The 27109-nt window shown below is 54.7% G+C and overlaps 1 protein-coding gene across 1 annotated transcript in view; it reads left to right on the top strand.

Annotated features, from left to right (window-relative positions):
- The window catches only part of CACNA1E (calcium voltage-gated channel subunit alpha1 E), a 264872-nt gene that overhangs the window by 116508 nt on the left and 121255 nt on the right, over positions 1-27109 (top strand). The window contains exon 9 of the mRNA XM_075936805.2: positions 19778-19881. Within this exon, the coding sequence (XP_075792920.2) occupies positions 19778-19881 (104 nt within the window). The remainder of the gene's footprint in view (positions 1-19777; positions 19882-27109) is intronic.

Here is a 27109-nt window from a genome sequence, read left to right as displayed (position 1 = left end):
ATGGCTGCCGCGCGCTGAGCCGACAAACAGCTGATCAGCTGTTTGTCGGCTCAGCGCGCAAGTCTAGACGCTCCCCTGTCGACATGAAAGCCTTTTTATCGACCTCCCCGGTAAACCTCATCCTACGAGGCATAACGGGGAGGTCGATAAAGGGCTTTCAGGTCGGCGCGGGAGCATCCAGACTAGCGCGCTGAGCCGACAAACAGCTGATCAGCTGTTTGTCGGCTCAGCACAGCAGCCATGTAAATTTAAATGAAGCCGCGATTATTTAAATCGCGGCTTCATTTCCCTTTACCTACAACCCTCATCTACATGGCTCCGTTGATGGAGCCATGTAGTTTAGACACAGCCAGAGAGACCACACATTGGTGTGGCATGTTCGGAGAGGTTTGTTGTCGTGGGCATGACATTACTCGCAGGTGGTAAAGCAAAATGGGTTGTGGCCGTCAAGCAAGTGCCAATACAGCCTTTATAACATCCCACGTGCTGTGTATTCCCCTCTCTGGGCGGGAATAGTGGGGTTCGTGCGAGAGGCCGTTTGGACCAGATTATGGTGTGTACAGAAACTTCGTTATAGCATTGCAAGTCTATTAACTCTCCGCCCAAAGATTGTCAATATCCGGCGGTTAAATCCTAGCCGAACACATTCCAGGCAGGCATTTTTTGCATGCACCTCGCCAATGGATTTTGTGCAAGCGTGGTTTGTTTTCCTGATCTCATTGGGAGCTCCGGAGTCAACCAAGTGGGAAGGAAATTGAGTCAGTGGTTGTAACGTTTATATCCCTTAACGTGAGGCTCCTTTTATTCTTTTGTTGCTTGCTCTACGGTGCCAACCCCTGCTGTGTCCAAGTGCTGGAGGTTTTACCATGAGGCGGGTTGCGTCATGAGGCTTGCTTCTCATTCTGAAGTGGCTGCGCACATAGAAAGGGCTTTAACATGATAGCAATTTGCAAGGATTTTTTAGCAAGTTCCAACCTGAAGGTTTAAAATCTTCACAACCCCTCCATGACAAAACCAGTCTGCTGCAGACAGGGACTGTGCTGGTGCTCTCACAGAGCGGAGGCTCCTTTTAAGCCTGTTGAATGTAAAACAGATTCCTCCCCTTGCCAGTCCAGAGTCTCCTGAGCTTTGCAGAAGCTTGATTCTCAGCCTCCTTTCTCTTATGTTTGGAATCAGCACCTGTATGCAGACATCCCTGAGCGCTTGTGTTCAGGCCCATCTCTGGTGATGCAGGTGTGGCTACACCCCATGAGATGAAAGACAGGTTGGCACAAACAGGAAACCGGCCCACAATGCCGTGCGGCATGATGGGGTAGCCTAGGGCCTTCGGCAGATACATATATCTGTTGCTGTTTGGCCTCTTGTACCTCTGGTCCTTGGGAATCCACGTTGAGGCTGGTAAAGGAGGCTTGAATTCGTTTGCTTTTACAAAGCAGGCCCTTTTGTCTGTGTGCCAGCTGGTTTTGCACAGAAGTCAGTCCAGTCCGAAAAGGACCGACTTTGGCTCAGTGTTGCTCAGTACAGCTCTCCCCTGCATTTCTGTATAATTACTCTCATTGATACGTATGACAGAGGGGCTAGAGGTCCCAACCAGGACCAGCGACTGTGCTAGGCACGGGGCTCACACGCAGCAAGAGGCACTGAAGAGATTCCAGTCGGCGCAGGCCGAACAGACAAAGGTGATGAGAAGTGGAAAGAATGAAGCCTTGATTTAGGGAAGCATCTTCCCTGAGGATCGCAGGGAAGTGCTGTCCTGAATCAAGGCCTAAGGGGCTTGCCCAGGACTGTACGGTGAGTCTGAGGTGGAGCGGGGGTCTGAGCCCAAATTCCTCGAGTCCGAGCACAGAGCTGTAAACACAAGCCTGGCTTTCCTCTCAGTCTCAGAGACTGCACGTTTCCTCCGGAGATACGTGACTGATTGGCTAACAAATCATTCCCAGACTTTCATTGGAAAGCAAAGCCAAGGCTCCGGTGGTACAAATGTCTCTATCAACGCCCTTGGAACGAGATAGACTTGAGCCAACCGCTCCGGAAGCTCAGAACATTCACGGCTTTCGCCCAATGAGCCACACCCCAACTATGCCAGGGTCCAGTTTCTGAGCTATGGGCTCCCTGCGATAGCTGTGATCGCCTGGGACAATGCAGAATACGAGTGAGAACTGGCTGTGGGATCCGGCCGTGGCAGTTTCCCAGGGGAGATTAGACAGATCCTGGAAATGTCTTTGGGAAACATTTCAAAGCCGTCCTTGCCGAGAAAGCCTTTCCACCCTCACCGTTCAAATTCCCCTTTTAGTCCCACCCCTGCCCCTACAAACCAACCCCGCTCTGAGCAGAGTTCTGACCCTCGAAAGGAGCATTCCCGTTCGTGAAATCGAATAGGACTTTGCTGTTGATTTTATTCAGAAGGTGCTCAGGCATGGTGGTGATGGGCAGTGGTACGAAGCCTTCCAGTTTGGGCCCATCCCTCCTTATCACTGGTAAATGGCCCGGCCTTAGAAACAGGTGGGATCCGGACTGCCAGGAAAGCCAAGTGCGCACATCAGTCTGCATCCTGACAGGCACGTTTTAAGCACCCCATGGCAGAGCTTTCTAGTGGAAACCGAGACCCCACCCAAGCGCTCGGGGTCAGAGAGGACGATCACCAAGGACTTTACAAATATTGCCTCACGAACACCTTCTCCGCCCTGTAAGTACGTGGCTATTGTCTGCGTGGGAGCAGCCTGTCCGTGTTAGCTTTGGAGCAAGGGTTAGAAATCGGGAGGGGGTCCCTGGCTCATGGGCTTGTGTTCACACCCCTTGGTCACACCTCTTCTGAGCTCTCACTGTGCAGGAGAAAGGCTCTGGGGTGGGGCGCGGGGGGCGAGTGCTTGTAATGGCTGTCAGTCGAGTCCCGAGGGAGAGCAGAAGGGCCTGGTCAGGAAGGGGAGTTGCATTCGCTCCTTTTAAACACCCAGGACCTGGGGGCAGAATGGCTAACGCCCAACTGCCTGCTCACTGCAGTGTCTGAGTCAGGGCTGCCAGGTTCCAGGGAGCTCCCCACAGCCCCGGCTCCCGCCCAGTCCTCAGTGGGTGGGCAGGAGGAGAGGCCTGGCCTATGGGAAAGCAACCTGCAAAGACTACCCCGTTTGGAGAGCTGGAAGTGGGGGGAGGCCCCAGTGGCATGTGGAAGCAGCTAGCTATGGTGTGTGTGGGGAGGGGGAGGGAGACTCAAAGCCAAACTGCAGGGATGGATTTGGGTTAGAATCAGCCAAATCTTAGATGACCAGCAGAACCTGAGTCTGGCCCAAGTGAGGATCCCCTACCTCGGGCCAAACGACCTACCTGCTGGAAAGTCTGGGCATGGCACCCTCCCGAGCCAGCCACTGCCCTTCACGAGTACGCCAGACGAGGGTCTTCCTCTGGTGCCCGAGCTGACATGGCCGCCTCCAGCTCCTGTCTGGGTGGGACTGGGGGCTGAAACTTAAGCCCTTGAAGGCTGGAGGAACCTGCATTTTACAGACAGTGGCCAGCTGTGAGCTCAAAGGGGAAAGCAGAAACTCAGCCGCTGTGCACAGCACCGCTGGGGCTCTCCGGCAGGACCCTGGCTCTCTGGCCCTCTGAGCAGCGTGTGCCTACTTAGTAATTGACCCTCCTGCCCCAGCTGTGTTCTCCTGCCTCCGCCGCGCTCTGGAGAGCAGCAGCCCAGCCCCTGACGATCCAGCAGCCCTTGTTCTGCAAAGGAAATTTACCAATTTCCTTGTTAAGCTAATTTAGAAAAGAAAAGCATTTTCATGCAAGCCATGCACAGCAAGCGAGGGGCAGACGGATGCTAGGCACCAGCAGCCAGGAATAAGGCATGGCCGTGCATCCGGGAGATCCAATTACAGCTATTAACGTGAAGAAGTAAATCTGGTTTCTCGTGGACAGCCCTGCAGCGAGTGGCAGAGTCTTTAGGGCTGGGGGGGGAGGGAGGACGCCAGTCGCCGGGTGTTCCAGGGAAGTTGTGACTCTTCACTGTAATATCCCAGTCACGATGGTTTTTCCTGTGTGGTCTCACTTCTGTGTGCACATCCCTCCATGTGTCTGTCCCTCCTGTCTTGCTCCAACCTCCACGGGGATGTGCTGCATGTCAGGCCAGGCCAGAGAGGAAGGGGGCTGAGGAGGGGGAGGTAGGCGGCACTCCAAGTGCAGATGGGAGAGCCGGGTCTGAGTCACAAAATTCACACCTGGAGCCCAAGATCTCCAAATTGGGTTTGCCCAATTTTGCGAGAAGCCTGGTTTGCAGCGTTTGGGCCTGGGTCCTAATCTTGAAGTGCTGGTAGTTTCGGACCCCGTGGTTCCGTTTGGGCTGATCGCTAGAAAAGACCCTTCCTCTAACGTAGGTGTCAGTAAAAAACCTGCTGTGACCTTTGAGACGGGACAGTTACATGGGTGTTGGACAAGAAACCACCGGCAACCGCTGCCTTTCTCTGTTCCCCCAAATCCTCTTGGTCAAATGTATGACGAGAAGGGGGGCAGGCTGTGACTCTCTTTGGTGCTGATTTTGACCTCAGCGAACGTACGTCATTTAAAACCTTTCCTTTGATATGAAACGGATGTCCCTGCTGTCGTGGTGAGATTGTACAAGCACTTGTCAGCCACTTGCAGCTCGCTTGGGAGCCAGGCAGGTATCTGGCATGTCAACCTGCTGCTTAGTTTCTTTCTGATCTGGAAGGAGATGATCTCATGTCTGAGTGATGCCAGAGTATCCTACCTGGAGACATCCCCCTCCCCGTTTCTAAGCAGGACTTTGAAATGTCCCAACTAGAGACAGTCCCAGCAGAAGCCTTCTCAGGTCTCTCCCGAGGAGTGCTGGGACGGGTGACTCTGGCAATGTCAGGCTGGGAGATCTCCGGCCAACTGGGATGCAGTCGTTAAAGATGTTAGTTAGTTGTTTTGTTGACTGAGCTTTAGAATAATGCTTATAGGCTCCCCTCATCCTGGGACATCACAGATGCTACACAAGGCAGCAGCTGTGTCTCTTGGTGGAGTTATTCCTACGGACAGGTGGCAGCATTATTGCCAATAGCGTGGCAGTGTTAATGGGACTCTGTGTAGGTGAATGTGAGACTGGGTGGAAAATTCCTCGAGGTCTTGCCAGAGGCATGAAATGACTAGCGGCTCTCCAGCAGCCTGGGCAGGCCTGGGCCCCTCAGCTCACCCGGAGTTTTTTTTTGCAGAAAGGCACAGGTTGGCAAAATTAGAGGCAGGGTTGTGTACATTCCATTTTTTCCCACCGCAGTACAGTCCATGACTAGGTGATAGAAAGCTAGTGACAGTAACGATTGTGTGTCACACGGATCGAACTGTCTCCAAGGGCCGCCGTGTTAGTGTGTAACTTGAAAACCAGCGAGCCATCCTGTGGCACCCCAGAGACTAACAAACATACATGTAGCAGCATGAGCCTTCGTGGGCACAGCCCACTTCCGCGGATGAGCTGTGTGCATCTTTCGTCTGGAGTCCAGCACCAGGCAGGGACTCCTGGCTAATGCAGACGAGTTTGTTCAGGAGGGCCCAGGCTCTGGAGAGACGAGTGTTTGTGTTTGGAGGGGATATGTGGATGTGGGCACTTTCCTGGTCAGGCAGTTTAGATTAGACACTGAGGCAGGGACTGGCTCTCTGGCTATGTCTACACTCGCGGCGTCTTGTGCGAGTAATATGCAAATGAGGCTAAGTGTGGAATATCGCCGAACCTCATTTGCATACCTAATGAGCCACCATTTTTTTCAGAAGAGGCTCTCGCACAAAAAGGAGCGTCTACACTGCCCCTTCTTGCGCAAGAAAATCGCTCTTGCGCAATGCCGTTACACCTATTACTTTTCAGGAAGAACGGCATTGCGCAAGAGGGGCTTTCTTGCGCAAGAAGGGGCCGTGTAGATGATCCTTCTTGCACAAGAGCCTCTTCTGAAAAAAATGGTGGCTCATTAGGTATGCAAATGAGGCTCGACAATATTCCACGCTTAGCCTTATTTGCATATTACTCTCGCAAGGAGCCGCGAGTGTGGACATAGCCTCTGTGTAGGCCCAGTGGAGTCTGGATCCCTGACTAGAGCCTCTATCACAATGCGAGAAGCAACTGAGAAAAGGCACAGTGTCTAGCTGCTAAAATGGCACATTGATATTTATGTGTACACAGGAGAGGGCCCCCGCCTGCCATGGCAGGTACATCTCATATGATACATGTAGGTGGCAAAACCGCTCTTGCATTCCGCTTAATATATTGATTTCTTAACATTGTTAAACCCCCAAAGGAGGCCTTATTTTATACTCTGAGCACTCCTGGCAGTTTGTTACAAATGCAATCGCAAGGGAAGGGTTCCAGCAGCAGCCCCGCCAACCATGGGCAGCCGTGGCTCAGAGAACCGTGGAGGGTTCGTAGGAATAACTCTCCCTCCCGTAGAAAACCGCTCCTCCAACAGCGATTTCCTTCCCTGGAAACTGAATGCAAGAGACTAGACCTGCAGAGAGCTCTGAAAGGCAGCAGTTCCGGCTCTTTCTGATTTGAGGGTGAGCATGTGAGAAAGGCCTTTGCGGAAAGAACGCCCTGCAAGGAGCCCCCTTTTCATTGCGCTGTGGGGGATTCTGGGCCAGCGCCGGCACCTGCCCCAGCAGAGTTAGCCTGACACAGGGCGAGAGGCAGCTGGCCCGTGTATAGGTGCATGGCTAACACTCAGAGAGCCAGCGCAGAGTCCCGAGCCAAGTATGTGAACCCCAAATCCTGTGCTAAAGGCAGAGGAAAATTTGGAGCCAGCGGGGTGAGGGAGAGGGGGAGAGTTGGGATGAAATACCGTGAGGGAGGCTGGTCCGGACTGACGTGGGGGATCAAGCCCTCTCGTGTTAAGTCAGCCCAGGCAGCCTTCTGCGCTAGGAAACACGGCAGGAAACACGGTCATTTTCCTTTGCGAAAGGGAAGTGAAACTGACTACGGCTGTTAAGAGGCAGGTACTTGACTAATGGTGCAGTCGATACAATTGGTATCGATGACACGATTAGTCGATAATGGAAGGCAGCCTGGCTTCTACTATTTAAACTGCAGAGCTGCAGTGGGGGTAGGTTCCAGACTGGGGCAAGCCGGGACTGAACCAGGTTTGTTCTGTCCCAGCTCACACCGGGTCCAGCAGGCCGTCTGCAGGAGGTCATGGAGGCAGGAGCCCGGAAGGGGGTGGAGAGGCAGCACTGTGGAGATGGTGCTGCGGGAAACAGGTTTAAATGTGTGTGGGGGGGGGGGAGTGAGCAGTTGAGTAGTCGACTCAACTACCCGATACGCTGAGGGTTACTGGGTAGTTGACTACTCGCTTACATCCCTAAAACTGACAGGGGGAATAAGGGATCCCAACCTCAACCCACCATATTCAGCCAGCCCCTAGTGTGTCGGTCACAGGCTGCTAGGCCTGTCCTGGGCTCAGCTCCTCACTGCTGCCTGTGCACATGAATCGTTGGTGCGGAAGGATTGTGTCGTAGCTGGACTCGGTGGAGACCAACAGGGCAACACAGCATATGGCACAATCTCACAAATCCAGGGGCTAGGGTCAGGACGTGCTTGGTTTTCTCTGGGCTTTGTGGCCGGGGATGTTTGTGGTACATGCACCTCGGCCGTGTCCTGGTCTCCTTTTTCTCCACTGAGGGGGCCAGGGAAGGAGCTGTCCGTTTCGGGCGGTGCTGAATGCTCGGGCCCTGGTCTAGAGCAACACTGAGGCTCGTGTCACGTTAAGCCCCTGAGCGATCCCATTCACTGCTGTTAAACGATGGGTGTAAGCGCGTTAGCGGGGGAGAGCCAGGCAGCTCAGCACCGTGCAGAGTGGAGGCTTTGCCGGGAGGAGAACTGGGCTTCAGAACGGTGAGGCCTGGACTTAAATCTCAGGACTGGCTATGAGGACAATAACGTTAAGTGGAGGTGAGCAGCCGCCGGGGACCGTGGTCGGCTGGACCCATTGCGCCCCTCACCGTGCGTATTGACAGCTGCACTGGGGCAAAGTGGCGTTAAACCTCCAGGCTAGGGAACCGCCCCGTCTCGGCCCGTGCAGGGGGACCTGCCTCATGCAAAGCAGGCTCAGTTCTGGCACAGGGCTCTGTGAGTTGGTGGGTCGGCTCTGATGGGGGCTGCTGAGTCACGTAGGGATAGTGGGGGAGGAAGCACAAATCCACCCCACTTGTGTTCCCCAGGTGTGGGCCCTGGCAAAATTGGTGTGAACCAGGGGGACTGCGATGCTGTCGTGCTCCCACTGAGATGGTCCAGGAGCCCGCTCCGCAGCCATACCCCCAATGAGACGTGCCTCTTATCTGGTAGCAAGTAGCTGAGCAGATTGCTGGCTGGTGAGGTGGGGTCCTGGCAGTGCAGGCTGAGATGTGGGTGTAACGCAGGCGCCAATGTGGGGGGCCTTGTGGGAGCTGTGACAGGGGAGGGAACAGTTCTAGGGAAATGTCTTTGGCTGGGGAAACACTTGTGCCCATTTTCAGGTGCAGCAAACTGAGGTTCTCCTTGGCCATGTTCCCCTCTCCCAGGTCCCTGAGCCATAGGGGCGGGACCATCAGACTAGAGGTCAGGGTCTCCTTGCCCAGGTTCTGCCCCCCCCCCCATAGCCGTGGTGAGGCTGGGACTCCTGCTCCGGGGCTGTGGGAGCAGCTTCGGAGGAGGAATTGGAATCCCTTCAAGGAAGGGCGACGTGGTGCCATGGATGGGGCACTGCTCAGGGCTCGGGAACACTGGGGTCTAGTCCTTGTTCTGCTGCTGCCCACGCCTCCCTGCTGCTCCCCCGTAGCCCCTCACAGTCTGCCTGCCTTGCTCTGTGACCATAGGGTGAGTCATTGCTCCGTGCCTCGGTTTCCCCAGTTGTGTATAAAGCTGGCAACCCTGAACCACCTTTACACGGCTGAGCGCCGCAGCTGGCCACAGGCTGTCTGGGCGCTGTTATTCAGCAATCATTCTGGTGAAGCTGCTTGTCATCTGCTGCTGCAGGCCGCTCTAAAAGGGGGCGAAACCTCCCCGGGTGCCGAATTCCTGGGGAGCCGAGGGACCTCCCGTTCTGAGGAGCCCAGGTTTCCTGCCAAGGCTGCCCAGCTAGGCTGGCCATTCCGCAGGCAGCCTCGGGTCTCTTCACCGAAGTGCTCAGGGAGCAGGACGTGTTGGGCTGTTGAGCAGCTATTTTTATTTCCCCCGGGGATAAAGTAAATGCTTGTTACTCAAGCGTGGGCAAGGACAGCCTGCAACTGCCAGAGTGTCCGACTCACCCATCAAAATCCTCCCCTTATTGTCTTCAGCAGCCGGCTCATTCCCCTGCTCTGTCCTGACCCAATTTACAGCCCCCGCCCCCATCTGCCCAGCACAGCCTGTGCAGCTTGTTCTAGCCATGGGGGGAAAATGGTGCAGGTTGTGGGGGCAATGAATCGGCATCTCCCCCGCCTGGGGAGTTTTCACTCCCCCTGCAGATCACGGGCAGGACTCGTGCAACTCGCCCGAGCAGCCCGTCCTGGTCCCCGTGCGAGGCTGCGAGGGGCTGGGTGCGTTGGCTCGCTGCCCTTGCCAGCCTCCGGTCACTGGTGGGAGGAAGCCTCGTGTGCCGGGGCAGAGCTCGACTTGGCGCCCGAAGCTGGGGAGCTCCGCGGCCAGGCTGGTAGCGGGAGGAAGGGATCCACAGCGGTGGCCAGGGAGAGCCCCGATCCCTCAGCCAGAGTGTGGAGGGCTTCAGGGTCCCTAAGGGCCAGAGCTGCCATGCTTATAGCCAGGGGTAGTGACCCCCTGACAGAAGGCCAGGCGGGAGGGCAAAACCACAGCCTTTTGCTGGCCCGGGACTCCGCCAGCCTGGGAGATACAGCGCCACTCTGCTTGTCAGAAGGCAGCTTGTCTCCAAATTACCGCGTGACTTGTCCCCGGCCCTGCCCTACCCCGGCTCCCTCTCCCTGCAGAGCATTGGACAAACACCGTCTCTCTCCAGCGGCTAAAGTGCAGGACGGTTTCCCTCTCTGCTCCGGCTTTGCAGAGCGCGTCAGACCCAGCTGCAGACGCTGCCGGCGGTGTGGTGGGAGCATCCTGGCAGATCCAGGAGAGGCTGGCCTGCAGGGGAGCGGCTAATTAGAACGGGGGTCCTGGGACTTCCTGGGAGGGGTCAGGCCAGATGCTATGGGTGACTGGGAACGGAAAAGAGACCTTCTGGCCTCCCCATCAGGGTGGTTATCTGCCCCGGGACAGTAGTGACTGAAAGTTTCTGCCAAATTGCTGTTGAGTCTGTTCCCTGCTCTACCGGTGTCTCTGTGCACACTAGGGGTGTGTCTAGACTAAAGGGTAAATCGAAAGAATGCAGCAGGTTTTTTGACCGCGGAAAACCTTTTGAAAAAAGGCGCCGTGTAATGCAAACTGTGCTTTTTCGAAAGAGAGCATCCCGACTGCCTGGGGGCTCTCTCGAAAAGGTGGCTTGCTTTTTCGAAAGTACTGGTTGTCGTCTAGACGCTGTTTTTCGAAAGAGGCTTGCAGTGTAGACGTAGCCTAGGGGTGCTAGAATGCCCAGTCGAAGAGGGATCCTGGCAGCACCAGTGACTGAGCCACTAAAGGTCCGGTCGGCAGCACAGCCGGGTTAAGGCAGTCTCTTTGCCTGCCCTGGCTCCGCACGGCTCCTGGAAGTGGCTGGCATCCTCGGTGGCCAGGAAAGCTCTGGGAGCTGTCCCCGCCCCCAGCACTGCCTCTGCAGCTCCCATTGGGTGAGAGCCGTGGTCGGTGGGAGCTGCAGGGCTGCACCTGTGGGCATGGGCAGCACGCACTGTGCAGAGCCACCTGGCTGCACCTCTGCCTAGGGCAGATATGTCGGTTGTGCCCAGGAGCAGCACACGGCCAGGGCAGCTGGAACTATGCTGTGCCACCTATTGGATGTCCACCTGAGGTAAGTGCGGCACAACCAAAGCTGCACGCCGGACCCTCTGCCCCAAGCTGGAACCCCCTCCCACGCATACACATCCGTCCAGAACCTGCCCCCCGACTCCAACCCCTTGGCCCAGCCATGAGAGCCCTCCTGCACCCCAACTCCCTCCCAGAGCCTGCACCCAGCCCAGAGCCCCCTCCTGCATCCCTAATGCCCAAACCAGCCCCAGAACCTGCACCTCTAGCCAGAGCCCTCACCTGCTCCTGCTCCCCAGCCCAGAGCTGCCTCCCACGCCCTAAGCCCCTCATTTCTGGCCCCACCCTGGGGTCAACACCCCCAGATGGTGCCCTCATCCTTGCCCACACCCCAACCCTGCCTCAGCCTGGTGAGCGTAAGTGTGGGTGTGGGGACATGAGCGACTGAAGGAGGGACGCTGGGGGGAGTAGGGCCTCAAGGAAGGGGTGGGGCGGGGGCAGGACAAGAGTGTTCACTTTTGTGCTGTTGGAAAGTGGGCAGCCCTCGTGCACACCCCCTGGCACTGCCCTGCAGAAAGCCTGGTGATGCCCCGGCCTAGCGGAACGCCCTCCTGCAACACAGACCACAACAAAGTGGCCAAGAAGAACGGGGCTCCCTCTCACTGCCTATGGGATGGGTTGGTTTCTTTCCTTTACACTTTAATGTGAACTGGCTGCCGGGGCCAGTGCCGGACTCAGTAGTCCTCTCTTTATCTGCAAAATGGGTACAGCGTGGGGCAGCAGCCATCCCCACACCAGCCAGGCCGTGGTAGTTTTCTAGGGCAGAGTGGTACCAGGAGGCCCCACTTGAGGTCAGGGCCATCTTGTGTGAGGTGCTGTCTGAACGCCAAGCAAGAGTCAATCCCTGCTCCAAAGAGCTTACAGTCAACACGGGCAAGGCAAAGAGGGAAACAGAGACATGAAGCAATTTGCTCCCGGTTCCCCAGCTGGGCCATGGCACAGCTGGGAATACACCCCAGCTCTCCTGACTACCAGTCCAGTGCCCTACCCACTAGGCAATGCTGCCTTAGTAGCAGCCAGAGTCACGCTTCCCTAAGAGGGGGGAGGTGGTTAATGCAATAAGCAATGTCAGCCTTGGGGATGCAGGGAACTGTCCTCACCTCAGTCTCTGACAGGCCCTCGGGGCTTTCCAGCCTTGAAAGACTTTGGCCAGTTCTGCCCCTCCTTGTGTCCCATCCCCGGACACCGTTTCTTTTCCTGGGTCCAGCTGCAGCCCCAAAGAATGGGCGGCTTAGGAATCCAACCGCGCTCCTGCTCAGCACACCCCAGACTCTGCACTCGCCGGAGTTATGTGTCTCTCAGCCATCGTGGTTCCTGGCGCTCCCGGCCCGCACCAGGTACCGCCTGCCATTATAAACTCATGAACTTTAAGGCCGGGAATATCTAGTACGACTCCTGCCCCTCGCAGGTCTCAGAACCTCCCCCTCTGCTGTTAGAGACTCCTGCCCTCCTGCTGAGTGACTGAAGTCCTCACATCCTGCCTTAGAGACCTCAGGTTACAGAGAGTTCACCATTCCTAGGGTACGTCTAAACTCCAAAGAGCTTTCGAAAGAGGAGATGCAAATTCTGTTTTTTTTCATCTCCTCTGCAACATAAGGCAGGGGCCACTTGCATGCTGAAACACCATGGGAATTTGCATATCTTCTTCCGATCGCATTTTCGACAGAGGATCTTTTGAAAACTAAAGTTGTCTAGACACGTTTTTTCGAGAAAAAAAAACAAAAAAAGCCGAAACCCTTTTTCGAAAAAACTGTTCTTCCTAAAAAAAAGGAGGTTTACGCGGTTCTTTCAAAAACGTTTTTTGTTTTTTTTTTTAAAAAACAACACATCTAGACGACTTTCATTTTCGAAAGAGAATCTTTCGAAAATGCGATCGGAAGAAGATATGCAGATTCCCAGGGTGTTTCAACATGCAAGTGGCCCCTGCCTTATGCTGCAGAGGAGATGAAAAAAAACCAGAGTCTCTGGCAATCTGAGTGGGGGGAAAGGAAGATTCCTTCCCAGCCCCACAATGGTGCCCAGTTAGACCCTGAGTATGTGGCAAGCTCCACCAGCCAGACACCTGGGAAAGAATTTGCTGCAGTAACTCAGAGCCTCCTTCCCCCCGCCTCTCCCCCAGCGAGCTCCAGTTTGGAGGCAGCTCTGTGGCTCAGCTGGTTGCTTGCTGGGGCGCCGAGCTGGTTGTGTTTGGTGAAGGCCTCAGGCCGAGTCCCATAAAGAACATGTGTGACGGGGGAAGCTCGGCTGCTTGTTCCCACTGGGGGCCTGGGCCAATCCGCTTGCGCCCCAGGACCGACTGCTCCACGCCTGGCCTGCATCTTTCCACCTCCTCCCACCCTCATTGCGCCTCTTTCCCAAGCCGCTTCCCCCAAGCGGCACGGTCCAGGGGATTTGACTGGAGGATCTTGGGGCTGGCAGCAGGTGTCAGGGCCCCCCCGGCATTCACCGCGGCGATGGAAGCAGAGCGAGCTGGCCCTGGCTGCTGCACTCCCCCAAGCCTGGCTCCCGGCCACCTCACTGAGGGGAGAGGTGGGCCGGGGCCGGGCCTTCTGCCACGGTGAAGTGGAGTCACCCAGCCGGGAGGGGGCAGAGCAGCTCAGGCTGGGTCGCTCCACTTCCTCCTCTCCCGTGCAGGGGCAGGCCCGACCCCAACTGCTGGGCCTAGGCCCCCCTTAAACTCCCAGGCCACCCTGGGTATGTCTACACTACCCCGCTAGTTCGAACTAGGAGGGTAATGTAGGCATACCGCAATTGCAAATGAAGCCCGGGATTTGAATTTCCCGGGCTTCATTTGCATAATCGGGGCGCCGCCATTTTTAAATCCCCGCTGGTTCGAACCCCGTGCCGCGCGGCTACACGCGGCACGAACTAGGTAGTTCGAACTAGGCTTCCTAGTTCGAACTACCGTTACTCCTCGTGGAATGAGGTGTACCGGTAGTTCGAACTAGGAAGCCTAGTCCGAACTACCTAGTTCGAGCCCCGTGTAGCCGCGCTGCACGGGGTTCGAACGAGCAGGGATTTAAAAATGGCGGCGCCCCACTTATGCAAATGAAGCCCGGGAAATTCAAATCCCGGGCTTCATTTGCAATTGCAGTATGCCTACATTATCCTCCTAGTTCGAACTAGCGGGGTAGTGTAGACATACCCCCTGAGAGTTAAGCCAGTGGGAGGAACCCTGGTGTTTGTCAGTAGGGCCAGAGAAGGGCTGTCTCCCCAGACCTAGCTCCCTCGGTGATGGGGGGGGGGCAGCAGAGCATGGGGACACACTGGGAAGGGGGCAGAAGCTCCCAACATGTATGTGACACATGCAGGGCTGGAGGGGAATGAACCTCCATCTTGCATGCAAGCCCAGCCTGGCTGAGGGCAGATGCCTCTGGAAAGACGGGAGCTTTGCTTCCCTTTCTGTGGTGGTTTATGAATTGGGTTTCTCCTCTCACCTGCCTTGGGTTTTGCACCTTCCCCAAAGGGCTCGGGACGAGCAGGGGCCCCCCCTCTGGCACCGAGCTGCCAGCACAGGTGCTGCCTGTAAAGCGTGGAGAGACACGGGTTCTAATCCCTCCACCTCCACCGCCTCCGCAGCCATCCCGCGCTCCCCTCCGGAGGTTAATGTGATAATTGCCATGTGTGACTGTTTACTGCGAGAGGAGGTGGCACCGCCCCCAGCTGGGCAGGTTCGGCAAAGAAAACATTGCCGCTGCGTCACGGCTGAAATTGCTGGCAATTGAGACCATTTTCCCGGCACAGGTGCACCGCCGCCCCCAAGCTGCTTTTCACCGTCTGTCATGATCCCCCTCTCGTTTGTGTGTGGCTCTCAGTAATTGAAGTCTGCAGGTGAGGAAAGCGAGGCAGAGACAGCAAGAGAGAGAGACAGAGGCTGGGAGCACCAGCTGTTGGGTCTTAGGGCAGAGAGCAGGGCAGCGATGTTCCGCGGCAGTCTTGGGAGGGAGCAGGAGAAGGTGGGACTGCTGGCTTGGAGAGGAGTCTCCTCCCAATTCCAGTTAGTAGACCCCTATAGAGATCTGCTGTGTATCCGCATCTACAGATGTGGATGTCTGTTGCGCATTTTTGCCGATGCAGATGCAAATTTTGTATCTAGAACCCTGCAAATTTGTGGAGATCCGCTTTGTATCTGCAGGTATCCGCATCTACGGACATCCACGGCGCATTTTTGTGGCTACAGATGCAGGTACAAATTTGTATCTGTGTAAGACTCTACTAGTTAGCGCTGGGTGTGGGGCACTAGTAGGCCCACGTTCGCTAGCGGGAGGACTTCTGGACAGTGGCCGTAATCCCATCTGGCCCTTGGTTACTTCCCCCTCCCGCCCTGAGACTTAGTGTCACTGTCTGCCTTGGGCTGTTGGCAGGGGCCACGTCTAAGCCTTGATTCAGTCTCTTCAGAAGCATTTCGTGCTTTGGCGTCGCTTTCACGCCAAGCCGTTGGCAGGCAGGGCCGGGTCGGGAGCACAGAATGTGAGGAATCACCGTCACTGCTGGGGGGTGTTAGCCAGCAACTTCTCTCCCATTGAGAGGGGCTTTCCCCCCACCTTACAGATTTCCCCCCGTTCTTCCAGTCTTTGGAGACGACTTTCCTTCCAGAAGCGGCTCGCGACGGCCCGCTCTCGAGCAGCGCTGCCGATGACTCAGAGGGAGACGAGGGCGTAATTAGCATTAGGAAAAAAGAATCGTTCCTTCCAACAAGATTGATGCCACCTCCCCCAGACGGTCACGTTCTGCCACAGCCCGGCTCGGGCCGGCGTCATGCACAGCTGACAAGACAAGAGGACGAACAGGGACTGGGAGGTGGCAGGGTGGTGGAGAGGGCGCACGGCTTTATTAAAAGGATCAGTGAATAATTGTATTGCGATGTTATGGAGCGGTGCTCGCTAGAAGCCTTTCAAGCTGATACGGTTTGGCCCTGCGGTTAGTGCTCTCCCGGGTGCTGGCGTCATCCCTTTTCTGGGCCTCTGCGTTCAGCTGCGAGGCTGTAGCGCAGCTTGGTTGGCACGGGATGCTATTAACAGTGACGGGGTCAGACTAGACGAGCACTTGGAAAAACCCCGAACTGGAAGGGCAACTGTTGACAGCCTCTAGTCGAGAAGGCAACTTCATTGCACGCGATTCTTCCTTCTGAAACTGGGTCATGCTTCACAGATGCAAACCCTGTGGTTTTGTATTGCTTAGTGTGGTGCAGGCGAGACACCGGGGAGCTCCAATTGGAGTCAGGCATAGAGAGAAACCTCCCATTCTGCTCTGGAGAAGGATGGGTCCCGGCTGCCGTGTTCCGATGGGGACCAAAACTTCTCCCGAGTGCAACAGTGTTTGGATCGGGGATTTTGCACTGGGCTTAGCTCTCCCTTAATTGTAATGTGAAACCTGAGCTCCCACCCTTTGCTGGCTGGTCAGGCCCTCCTCCTTCCTCTGGCGGGAGGTCATTCCAATGAGCGGTGGCACGGTGGCGGGGAGAGAGGAGAAGACGTCAGGTTCTGGTGCAGGGGCCAACGGTGCTGGGTCCCCAAGATTGGCCAGCTGCAGTGGGACAGAGGGGTGTGTCGCTAGAATCCACGCTCCGTGGCGAGGCAGAGTCTTTGCCCAGCTCGGAGATGGTGCTGTGGGTCTGGTGGAGGAGGGAAGGGGAAGGGCACCGCGTTTTGGGCTGGGTTTGGCACCCCTGGCTGTACTGAGTGCGAAGTCTGGTTCCACCCAGGGCTGGGCTCCCTGAGATACCCCGAGGGGACTGGGGTGGGCAAACGCCAGCAGCTGGCAAGAGTCTCTGCTGCTGTTCAGTGGGGGAGGCTTTGAGAGGGGGCCTAAGTGGTGGAGTGGGGGAAATGGATCCCCCACCTAGACTCTGATTGTGCGAAATGAGCCGGCCAGCCTGAGTCCTCGGTGTTCACTCCTTCCCCCGCTCAGTGAGGGCGCCGGCCCCAGTGGTAAACCCTGTGGAGGAGACTCAGCCCGGAAATAACAGGGTGGTGCTTGAGGTGTGTTACCAGAGCAACAGGGGCCGCAGGGCTGGGCGGGGCAGAGGGCACTGAAGGCCGGGATGGAGGCGTATTTCCACCGCGGTTTTGAGGGGGCGGGCGCAAGGAGATGCTGCAAGTCAAGCCTGAGGGGAGCCAGCAGAACAGTGTGAGGGGCCCAGGCCTGGGGTAGCAGAGGCTGCTCTGGAGGTCAGGCTGCCAGAGCTGAGGGGGGGAAGTTTATATGGCACTCGTCTGCGCGGGGCAGAAGAGCACTAAATGGGTCAAACTGACGCCCTTCCTCTGCCAGTGCTGGTCACCAGCCAGTCCCTTTTGGGACAGCGAGGAGAGGAACAGGGCACCTCCTTTGGCACCAGCCCTGGCCCCACATTCCAGTCCAGAGGAGGGAGGTCTTGTGGGAAGGCTGCTAGACCTCCCAGGGCGCAGTGGGACAGCCGCTTTCTTGCCGCAATCGGGCAGAGAGCCCAGAGCTGCAGGAGAAGAGGGGTTCCTGACTTGTATGCCCGGAGCGACCTTTTTAGGAGAACATCTTGGCGGGGAGGACAGCACTAGCAATGTGTCAGGAGACCGAGTACCTCCCTTGGTTTGAGTATAACGGAGCAGATTGCAGCTGCCTTCACCTAGCATGCAGAGGTGTGGCCGGCCGAGGCTGTCTCTGGATACGATTCTCCATGCTGCATTCTAGGCCCTTGATTTGGGTCAAGATGAAGCATTGCTTGGGAGGACCTCTAGTGTCTTGGCCACACTCCAGCTCCTAGACTTTCAGGCCAGAAGGGACCATCAGGATCATCTAGTCCGGTTGTTTCCAACCTGTGGTCTGAGGACCCCTCGGGGTCCAGGAGGGCACTGCAGAGGGGCCGCAGAAAGTTTTTAAAAGAAAGGATTGGGCCCACCACCTTACTCCCCCACCAGTTCCCAGAGTGGAACGAGGGGGTGGGGGAGGAAGAAGTGACTTGTTTTTGATCCTGTTCCCCCGGATGCTGAGGGAGCGAGGGGAAAGTGCTTACATCCAGTGCATGCCTCTTACACTCCAGCCATGCAAGCACTTTCCCCACACTCCCTTAGCTTCTGGAGAACAGGATCAAAAGTAAGACGTGTCCCGGTGTGCACAGCTGCTGCCCACTCCTCACACTTCCGATGTTCCTCCCTTGCCTCCTTCCCTCCTGAAAGTCCATCCTCGAGGAGCTGGCAGCTCCAGAGCTGCCTTTGGCCCACGAGAGCCCCGTCGCTGCGTGGACGGGCAGGGGACGGAGGGGACGGGGGCAGGGGACGGAAGGGACAGGAGCTGAGGAAGCAGCGCGGGTGAACAACAGCCAATGAGACCCGAGAAGCTCCGTGCCCTGCAGTCGGCACGTCCCTCAGCCCACGCTGAAGCTGACAAGCTGCGACTGTTGTCTGGAGTCCGCTTATCAAGGGGCCTGTCACTTTTTACCGGTTTTTGTCTCTTTTTTGAATATGTCACCCCGCTCTAAGGGTGTGTCTACACGGCAGAGTTATTTCAAAATAGCTTTCCTAGCGCCTACACAAGCCAACTGCTATTTCGAAATTAATTCAAAAAGGCAGGGGGCTTATTTCGAAATTGGTAAACCTCATTCCACGAGGAATAGCGCCAATTTCGAAATTGCTATTTTGAAATAAGCGCTGTGTAGATGCTTATTTTGAAATAGGGGGCCTCCAGCCCTTCCCAGGGTGCCCTGCTGGCCGCCCTGGCCACAAGGTAACTTCTGACCTGATGCCCTGCCGGAACCAGTTTCAGCTGGCCTTACATGCGATTCAGCGTCCTATCAGTGTGGACGCGCTATTTCGAAATAGCAAAAAGCTATTTTGAAATACGTTTTGTGTGTGGACGTGTTATTTTGAAATAACACTGTAGTGTAGACATACCCTAAGTTTTCCAAAGCGGTGGGAAGGGGTTAGTTGGGCCACTCGCAAAAACGGATCATGTGTGGGGAGGGGTCTGGGAAATTTTAATGGATTGAAAAAGCGTCTGTCTGCGCAAAATGGTTGGGAACCGCTGCTCTAGTCTGTGACCTGGTGCCGTTCTCTCATCCCAGCCAGTGCCTGGCAGGGGCTTCCAGCCGCCTTAGCTCTGTTTCAGGAGACACAGACATGAGCGATGCTCAGTGGTTTATCATCAGACCTGCACTTCAGTAGGGCAGTGCAATGGCCAAGGCCCCCTAAATTCTGTGACACAGACTCCAGCACCCTCCCGATTGCACCCCACCCAGCTCAGCAGGCAGCCAGCTGCCTGGAGCCAGCCCAGCTCTGGCACCTGACAGAGACGGGGGCATTCACAGGCCACACGCCAAGCACCCAGCTCCACACGCTCGTGTAAAGATTTGGGATAAAGACTCTTTCTTCCACCAGAGCCGGGTTTCTGGCTTTACCCCGCTGTGTGCAGTGTCGGAGCGGGCACAGACCTCTCGCCTTGCCTCTAGGCAAAGCAGGGAGCAGCTCCTCAATGGTGAGAGCTCCAAGCAACGGCTGCCAGGTGCCACATGTGGCTCCCCCTGGTTGGATCAGGACAGGCCTAGACGGGCTGTTGGCTTCGGACAGGAAGATACCAGGCCGGTTTCTCCTGCACTTCCCTGACAGGGCTGTCTAAGGGGGCTGGGTGACTGAGCTGCGCCTAACGGGAACAGGACAGTACCGGCAGGGCGGAGGCTCCCGTCCAGTGCTGGGTACCAAACAGCAGCCTCAACGATGTGAGACAGGGGGTGGAACAGTCGGTTGGAAGGTGCTGGGGTAAGACGCGGGATTCTGAAAACGTCTCCATGGCCGTGGAATCCTGGGGTGCACAGGGCCCCGGTTCTACACCCGGGAGTAACCGGAGCCCTTCGTGGTCCCACAGAGGCGGAATACAGTGTAATGCTTTTCTTTTTTTCCCTTTCAGACCAATGATGCCTTAGGAGCCACCTGGAACTGGCTGTACTTCATCCCCCTCATCATCATCGGCTCCTTCTTTGTTCTTAACCTTGTCCTGGGAGTGCTGTCTGGGTAAGCAAGCAGCTTTCCCTTTCTTCTGGGTCCATTAGCTCCGTTAACCCTGGCCAGGCCTGACCCAATCAGTGGTTGCTTTTGGATTAGGACACTGGTGTTCGGGAGCATCCTCATGCTGAGCCCTCCTTCAGCAACTCCTCTTGGGAAGGCTCGGCCTGCCATAGTGTTTGCCCCACGGGGATCTGTCTTTGGTCATATGCTGGTTAATGTGTGTTTGAATCACCTGGAAGAAAATATAAAATCGTCCCGGGTAAAGTTTGCAGCAGGCACAAAAACTGGGGGAATAGCAGAGAGTGGGAAGGCTGTCTCAACGATACAACATGGTGGGGATTCACTAGTAAATTGGTGCCAGGAAACAATGCGCATTCTGAATCCAGCTACATATAAACATAGACAGCGAGAGACGAAGTGTGCAGGGCGTACTTAGGGGTCGGAGGGTTCTGTCCGGGGAAGCAGCCATGCCTCTGAAAAACAGCTGGGCTGTGTCTAAACTGGCAAGTTTTTCCGCAAAATCATATGATTTTGCGGAAAAACTTGCCGGCTGTCTACACTGGCCGTTTGAATTTCCGCAAGAACACTGACGATCTCATGTAAGAAATCAGTGTTCTTGCGGAAATACTGTGCTGCTCCCGTTCGGACAAAAGCCCTCTTGCGCAAATCATTTGCGCAAGAGGGCCAGTGTACACAGCACAGTACTGTTTTCTGCAAAAAAGCCCCGATCGTGAAAATGGCGATCGGGGCTTTTTTGTGGAAAACCGCGTCTAGATTGGCCACGGACGCTTTTCCGCAAAAAGTGCTTTTGCGGAAAAGCATCCTGCCAATCTAGACGTGCTTTTCCGAAAATGCTTTTAACAGAAAACTTTTCTGTTAAAAGCATTTTAGGAAAATCATGCCAGTCTAGACGTAGTCCTGGGGTTGAAGTGGGTTATCAGCTGACCATGAGCTCTCAGTGTGACGCAGTGGCCGAAAGGGATAACGAGATGTTGGGATGCTTAAATGAGGTAAGCTGCAGTAGACAGACTCAGGGAGCTCGATTTATTGAGCTTAACAAAGAACGTTAAGGAGCAATTTGATTACAGTCTCTGGTACGTGCATGGGAAAGAGACTTAGTTACGGGCTTCTCCATCTAGGAGAGAAAGGTCTAACACGATCCAATGGCTGGAAAACGAAGCTGGCTAAATGCCGTCTGGAGGCGAGGGTCCATTTTTAACAGTGAGAGGAATTAACCACTTGGACCCTTTTCCCAGGGTCGTTGTGGATTCTCCATCACCGGCCATGGATACATCACAATGGGATGTGTTGCTGAAGGGTACACTCTAGGAATTAGTTTGGGGAAGCTCTATGGTCTGTGCTGTACAGGAGGTCAGAGTAGATGGGCCTAGGGGTCCCTTCTGGCCTGAGACTCGAGGACTCTGTGAGTAGCTAGGAACTCGCTCCCGGCTGCATTGTTCCCTCCAGGACTGCCTGTCGTGAGGTGCGAGTAAAATAAATCTCTTACCAATACAGGTGGCGGGTGGGCATTCCAGGTAGGGGGGGCATGTGACCTCCCCACATAACCCCCCTTGTGATTCTGCCCCACTCCTCTCCATCCCACGTTACCTGGTGGGAGCGGAGGGTGATAAGTGTTGCTGCTCTCCCTGCCAGCGGGGAAAGGAGCAGAAGCCCGCGGAGCTGCCTCTCCTCTGGGCTCGGTACAGCAGCACCCGGCCAGAGGACAGGTCTGGGGAAGGGGGGGGCTGAGGTTTTTCCCCTTTCCCCATTGGGAGGGGCAGGCAGCAGGGAAAGGAGCAGAACACCGGCAGCTCTTGGGCTGCTGTACTGCTCCCAGCCCCGGCTCCCCAGCCCTGTTCTCCTGCAGGGCTCCCTACAGGAAGAGGCAGCTCTGTGAGGGGTTGGGGGTGGTACAGTCTTTTTCTGGTACGCTGTACCGGCTAGCGATGCCTCATGGGTACAGTGCACTGGACTTGTGCTGCTGCCGCTACTGGAGCAAGGAAGTTCCCCTTGCTGCAGCCATACTACCAAGGTGGGCACAGAGGCCTCGGGGGAAGGAGCAGGTGAGGGTCAGGGGTGAAGCGTGGGTGAGGTTTTGGTGGAGGCCGCATGGGGGCAGGCCTTGGGGTGGGGCCAAGGGCCTGGCATGCCCAGCCTCCCCAAATGGAGGAGTCCCATGCCACCCAAACCAGATGCTTACACAATACCAGGCGCGAGGAATGATCTGTTGGCCAACGCAGGGCAAGGCGATGCTGGGCCACTGAAGTGGCAGGCGGGTCATTGAGGGAAACTGAGGGTTGCCTCACTTTGAACCTCCTGTCAGGAGTGAAGCGAAAGCCTACAAAGCACTGAAGTAGGGAAGGGAAGAGCTTGGACATGAAGCTGAGGGGGTACCTGGGGGCAAGAAGCTATCCAGGAATGGCTCGGGAGGGGGGAGTACACAGGGGAAATCCTTCAACGGCAATAGGCAGCTTGTATTAGCACAGGGATTTTCTCTAATACAGTGTGAGTATGCGGGGTCGCTGTGCGGTGTGTGAATGCCAGGGTGTGGCTGTGTGTGTGCGGTGTGACCGAGCTCTGCGTGAGTGTGCAGTGTGGCTGAGCTGTGTGTGAGTGTGCAGTGTGGCTGAGCTGTGTGCGAGTGTGCAGTGTGGCTGAGCTGTGTGCGAGGGCAGGCTGTGTGGGTGTAAGGTGAGGCAAAGTTGTGAGTGACGTGCAGGGGTGTGGCCTGCTCTGTGAATGAGGCCAGGAGGTGGCTGCGAGGGAAGGTGTGGCAAAGCTGTGTGTGGGTGTAGGCCGTGGCTGTGTGTGCGGGGTGTGACTGAGCTGTGGGGGTGCGAATGCTTTGTGTGTGAGCACAGGCAGGGGCTCTCCGCACAGGGTGTGGCTGAGCTGTGAGTGCAGGGTTGGGTGCGTGTGGATAGCAGCGTTGTAACCGTTTTACTTCTCTCCGAGGACATGAGAGTTTAATGAGATCCATTAGCTGGGGAGTGAAGAGAAGCAGAGTTTCTTGTCTCCATGGTGATGAACCATGGCTGCACCAGCATGTCCTGAAATCCTGTCAGACCTAGAGCGTGAGATGAGCGAGAAGAATTTCAGCAAGTCGATCTCCCTCCTAGTCCTCTTTTCCCCTTGTTCTGGAGGGCTACACAGCAGGGGCAGCCATTCGCGGGGCAGAAAATGTATCCCACAAGCTGACTTTCCACGTGTAAAGTCGGGGACATGCGCTGCTCGCATTTCCAGCAGCTGAGGAAGGAATACGTTATGACAAGGACACCGCTGGAATAGCAGTGCCCTTTTGCAACATGCCTACTCGTCATTGCCTGTACTATTCTGTGTTGCGTCTGAGCATCATTGAGAAACCACGGAGCACACTGATAATGACTTTAATAGTAAATAGGGGGTTATGGGTGGAGTTTAACAGCTGTAATGTCCAGTAGGTGTTCCTTGGGTGTCATCCACTGGCTGATGGTGTCGAACCCAGAAATTTATTCCTCTTTGATTTTAATGTCAGTCAATCAACTCAGTATCCCATCTTAGTGCTAGTGGGAGGTGTGGTACGAGGCATGGTCTTTTACAGGTGGAACAGTCCCATCTCACTGTAGATGTAGTCATGTAGGAGTTGGGATATTGACCCTATGATCCAGGTCGGCATTGTGTCTAAATCATTTCTCCTCAAGTTTCAGTCCATGGTGATACTCTTCTTCACTTCCTGTTCCAAGTGGTTCTGTCAAGTTTGTGAGTACCACTGAATTATTGTTGGTACCACCCAGCACTGGATGGAATAATTCCTGTTTGTGAAGCTGGTAAAATGCTTTGGGGTGTTACAAGGTTCAGGATTGAAAATGGGGATGTTCCTTTCTACTCTTCCCTCAGATTAGCTGACATAAAATGGGGATAAACGTAAAAAACAACAAATGGTCTGGTAGCACTTTATAGACTAACAAAACATGTAAAATGGGGAGAAAGGTCTCAGTCCAAAAGTAAATTCACCAAATAATGCAGTTTTGAGGTGACTGGGGAGAATTCACAAATTTGTATCAAAGTTGGTGAATAAAAGGGGGAAAATGGGGAAACATTCTTAAAAGTCTGAACAACCCATTTCAACATTTTGGTTTGAAATTATTCAAAATGCCATTTTGAATGGACATTCTAACAGTTTGTTTGACCCAAACTAAACTGTTGCAGTTTTTTTGTTTTGCTGAGAAAAACCAAAAAATTCAGTTTCATTTTGAAGCAAACCAGGTATTTTGGGGTTTTTTTGTGTTTTGGTTTGGCACCTGAACCAAATAACCCGTTGTTGTCTCAGCTCTCGCTGATGTCCAAAGTGGTCCAGCTTTCTGGATTGTTCTTGATGGTCTGTGAGGTAATTTCATATGTGGGTAATCTTCCCTATTTAGAAAAGTAATCCCTCAGTACTGTAGGCTCTGTGTGGTGTAATTCTGCCATCGAGGGTGGTATGGATGATCGATGGTTTCTTTGCCTCCTTCACAGAAATGATGGAGGTTTGTAGGAATGCTGGTTGGAATTTCTCTGTATCAGACTTCAGTTTTTCATCTCCGCTGCTTAAACTTTCTTCCTCCCCTCTTTTTCTGTCATAGGCTGTTCAAAACCGGTAGCAATCTGGGTGGTCAATGGGGTGAATGGGAGTGCTTTCAAGCAGTCATCGGAGATAATGTTGTATTGCTCCATTGACTCTTCCCTGTGGCCTTTTGGCAGGGTAAAGTTTTTCATAATTAAGTTCTAGTACCTGGCCAAGTCCAGGACCATTGTGGGCAGCTGGGTTCCTCACTGCTTTGCTCTAAAAGTGAGTTATTTTCTCTTCAAGGAGAAAGTGGTCCAACTGGAACTAGATGGGTCTTGCGTTACTAATGTTCATGCCCAGCATTAGGATTCAGGCCAGAGTGGGTCCAGATACGTGTGCTGGTGCAGGGTAGGCCGCTGAGAAATAATAATGTGGAAGGTTAGTATAAGGTTAGCCTGGGTAGCAAGAAGAGCTCACGTTGGTCCCACAGTGTCAGCCAGCCAAGAGCCGGTGACTTGGGCCAGATGGAGCGACCCGTCAGCAGTAAGACTGTGCAAGGCAAAGGGTCTGCCGGTGACAGATCTTCCTTTGCGCCGCGTGAGGCTGAGGTCTTGGTGTTTCTCTGTCCAGGGCCCATGTCAGGTAACCGGTTGCTGATTGAATTGGACTGGATGTAGCTGTCTAGTGATCTTCCCGGGCGCCTGCTGGCATTTCCACTGTTTGTTTATTCCTAGGAGGGTTTGTATTGAGGCGGGATGCAAGTGGGTGGCTGGCCTAATTGGCAGTGGTGAGGAGGTAGTGGCGTGCCAGATACCTAGGGAACAGCAAGTCTGTTAAGCTCCCAGCAGGGCCGAGGTAGGGGAAGTTTTGGGCTTTTGCAGCATGGCCAGGCAACACCCGGGGTGCGAGACCTTCCTGCATTAGTTGCCATTCCAATGCTGCGGGAAGCTTCACTCCAGAGCAGCACAAGGGCAGGTGTTGAGAGGCAAGCTGACGTGCTGTGCAGTGACATGACTTGAGCCAAGGAAGAGGCCACCTTCACTACCCGTCCGGGCCGCAGTGGGTAGCTGTGCCCTTCATCCCAGCTACCGGAGCATCAGCAGGAGACCTTTATGGCAAATACGTAGAAAACTTTTCTTTGTCTGGGACATACATGATGAAGTTTGTCATGGATATGCACATGGCAGGCTTTGGTTAGAACACGTTGGTCAACTTCTTTAGCCTTTATTACCTTTAGAATATGACCTCGGTTCCCAAGGTTTCTGCAGGGCTAAGGGAAGCGTTTGGGGCATACTCCAGTGGCCAAAAATCTCCCTTTAAAATCCCGAGTGTCCTAGTTAGACTATGTAAACTTAGTCTGTCACATCCAGGCTCTCTGCTCATGTCTAGGCTTGTTTGCCGTCAGATAGCGTGGGATTTTGAGGTGCTATGGTGATGGACATCAAATACGTATTTCCACCAAGCTATTGCACTGCTTTGTGAGCTAGCGTCCGAGACAGTCGGCGTGAGTGTCAGTCTGAATGCACTGAGACTCTCTAGCTCTGGGGAAGTAGAGTCCGGGACAGAGAGGGAAGCCATGTCTCCTTCCCTGACTGGTTTTAGGCCAGTTTTACAAGCAAAGATTCTGCACGCGAGTGGGAAGCCATGCCCTGACTGTGAAATGGCACATCTGGCCTTGTGGAACCCAAGGGGATTGTTTCTAACAGAGCCCCGCAATTGCTTTCCTCTGAAATGCAGACTCTCTGCATCCCAGAAACAATTACTGATGTGGTCTGGGCTCAGGAAATCAACTGATGCCAGCCAGCCTGCCCTTTCTCTAACCTCTCCTTCCCTGGATCCGATCCATAAGTAACCAATGGCTGGCTAGCTCCAGCAGTACAAACACCTCTTCTGAGAGCCAAGAACCCTTCCAGTCTTGCTTCAGACATGGGCTTGGCCCGGAGTCAAAACTCATAATGCTGACGGGCACTCTCCAATGGGCTCTGGCCAGGGGCCAAACTTCCACACTTAGCTGTATTAAGTTATTAGCAGCATTTGACGTATTTGATCATGAGCTGCCACTGACCTGTTGGATGTCACCAGCAATAGATGGAGGCAAATTAAGCCATTTACGTTACGTTAGCTCCTCCCTCTCAGATAGCAGCTCCTTGCGGAGAGCTGTCAAGGGCCCAGTGCCTAAAGTCTCAAGTCATCTTCCACATGCATGTGTCATCCTGTAAAGGGGCAGATAGCGTGTAGACCGGAAACAGCTTCTTTCATCTTTTGCTGGCCAAGAGGCTACTTGCTAACCGCTTAGGCTATGTGTTCTTTGCAGTTTGCTGGGCATGGGGGCAGTGTGTCCCCTGCAAAGTTCTTCTCATGTCACTGTGTCCACACAGGTGCTGTAGGCATGTGCTGGCATGGATTGCTGATGGGGAATTCCTTAGTTCTTAGCTGTGCACTGAACTTGGCCACTACATGAATGGTTTTGTAGGGTGTGCACTCTCTCTCCCCAAGCATGGAGCTGCTCTCTGTGGCACTGAGATGGGAACAATATTTTCGGCAAATAACTTTCAAGTGGGCTTACTTTGTTACCAACGCCGACATTTCTGAAGGCGAAAGCCGACAGCATTTGGCAGCAAGAGCTTTGCTTTAGGGTGTCAAACGATTACAAAAATGAATCGTGATTAATCATGAGATGATTTTTAAATGTCATTAATCACAGTTTTA

The sequence above is a fragment of the Pelodiscus sinensis genome, chromosome 9 (genome assembly GCF_052426305.1).
Source record: "Pelodiscus sinensis isolate ZL-2025 chromosome 9, ASM5242630v1, whole genome shotgun sequence".
NCBI lineage: Eukaryota > Metazoa > Chordata > Testudines > Trionychidae > Pelodiscus > Pelodiscus sinensis.
Note: the sequence above shows the minus strand (reverse complement) of the source record. Positions and strands in the feature narration are given on the sequence as shown.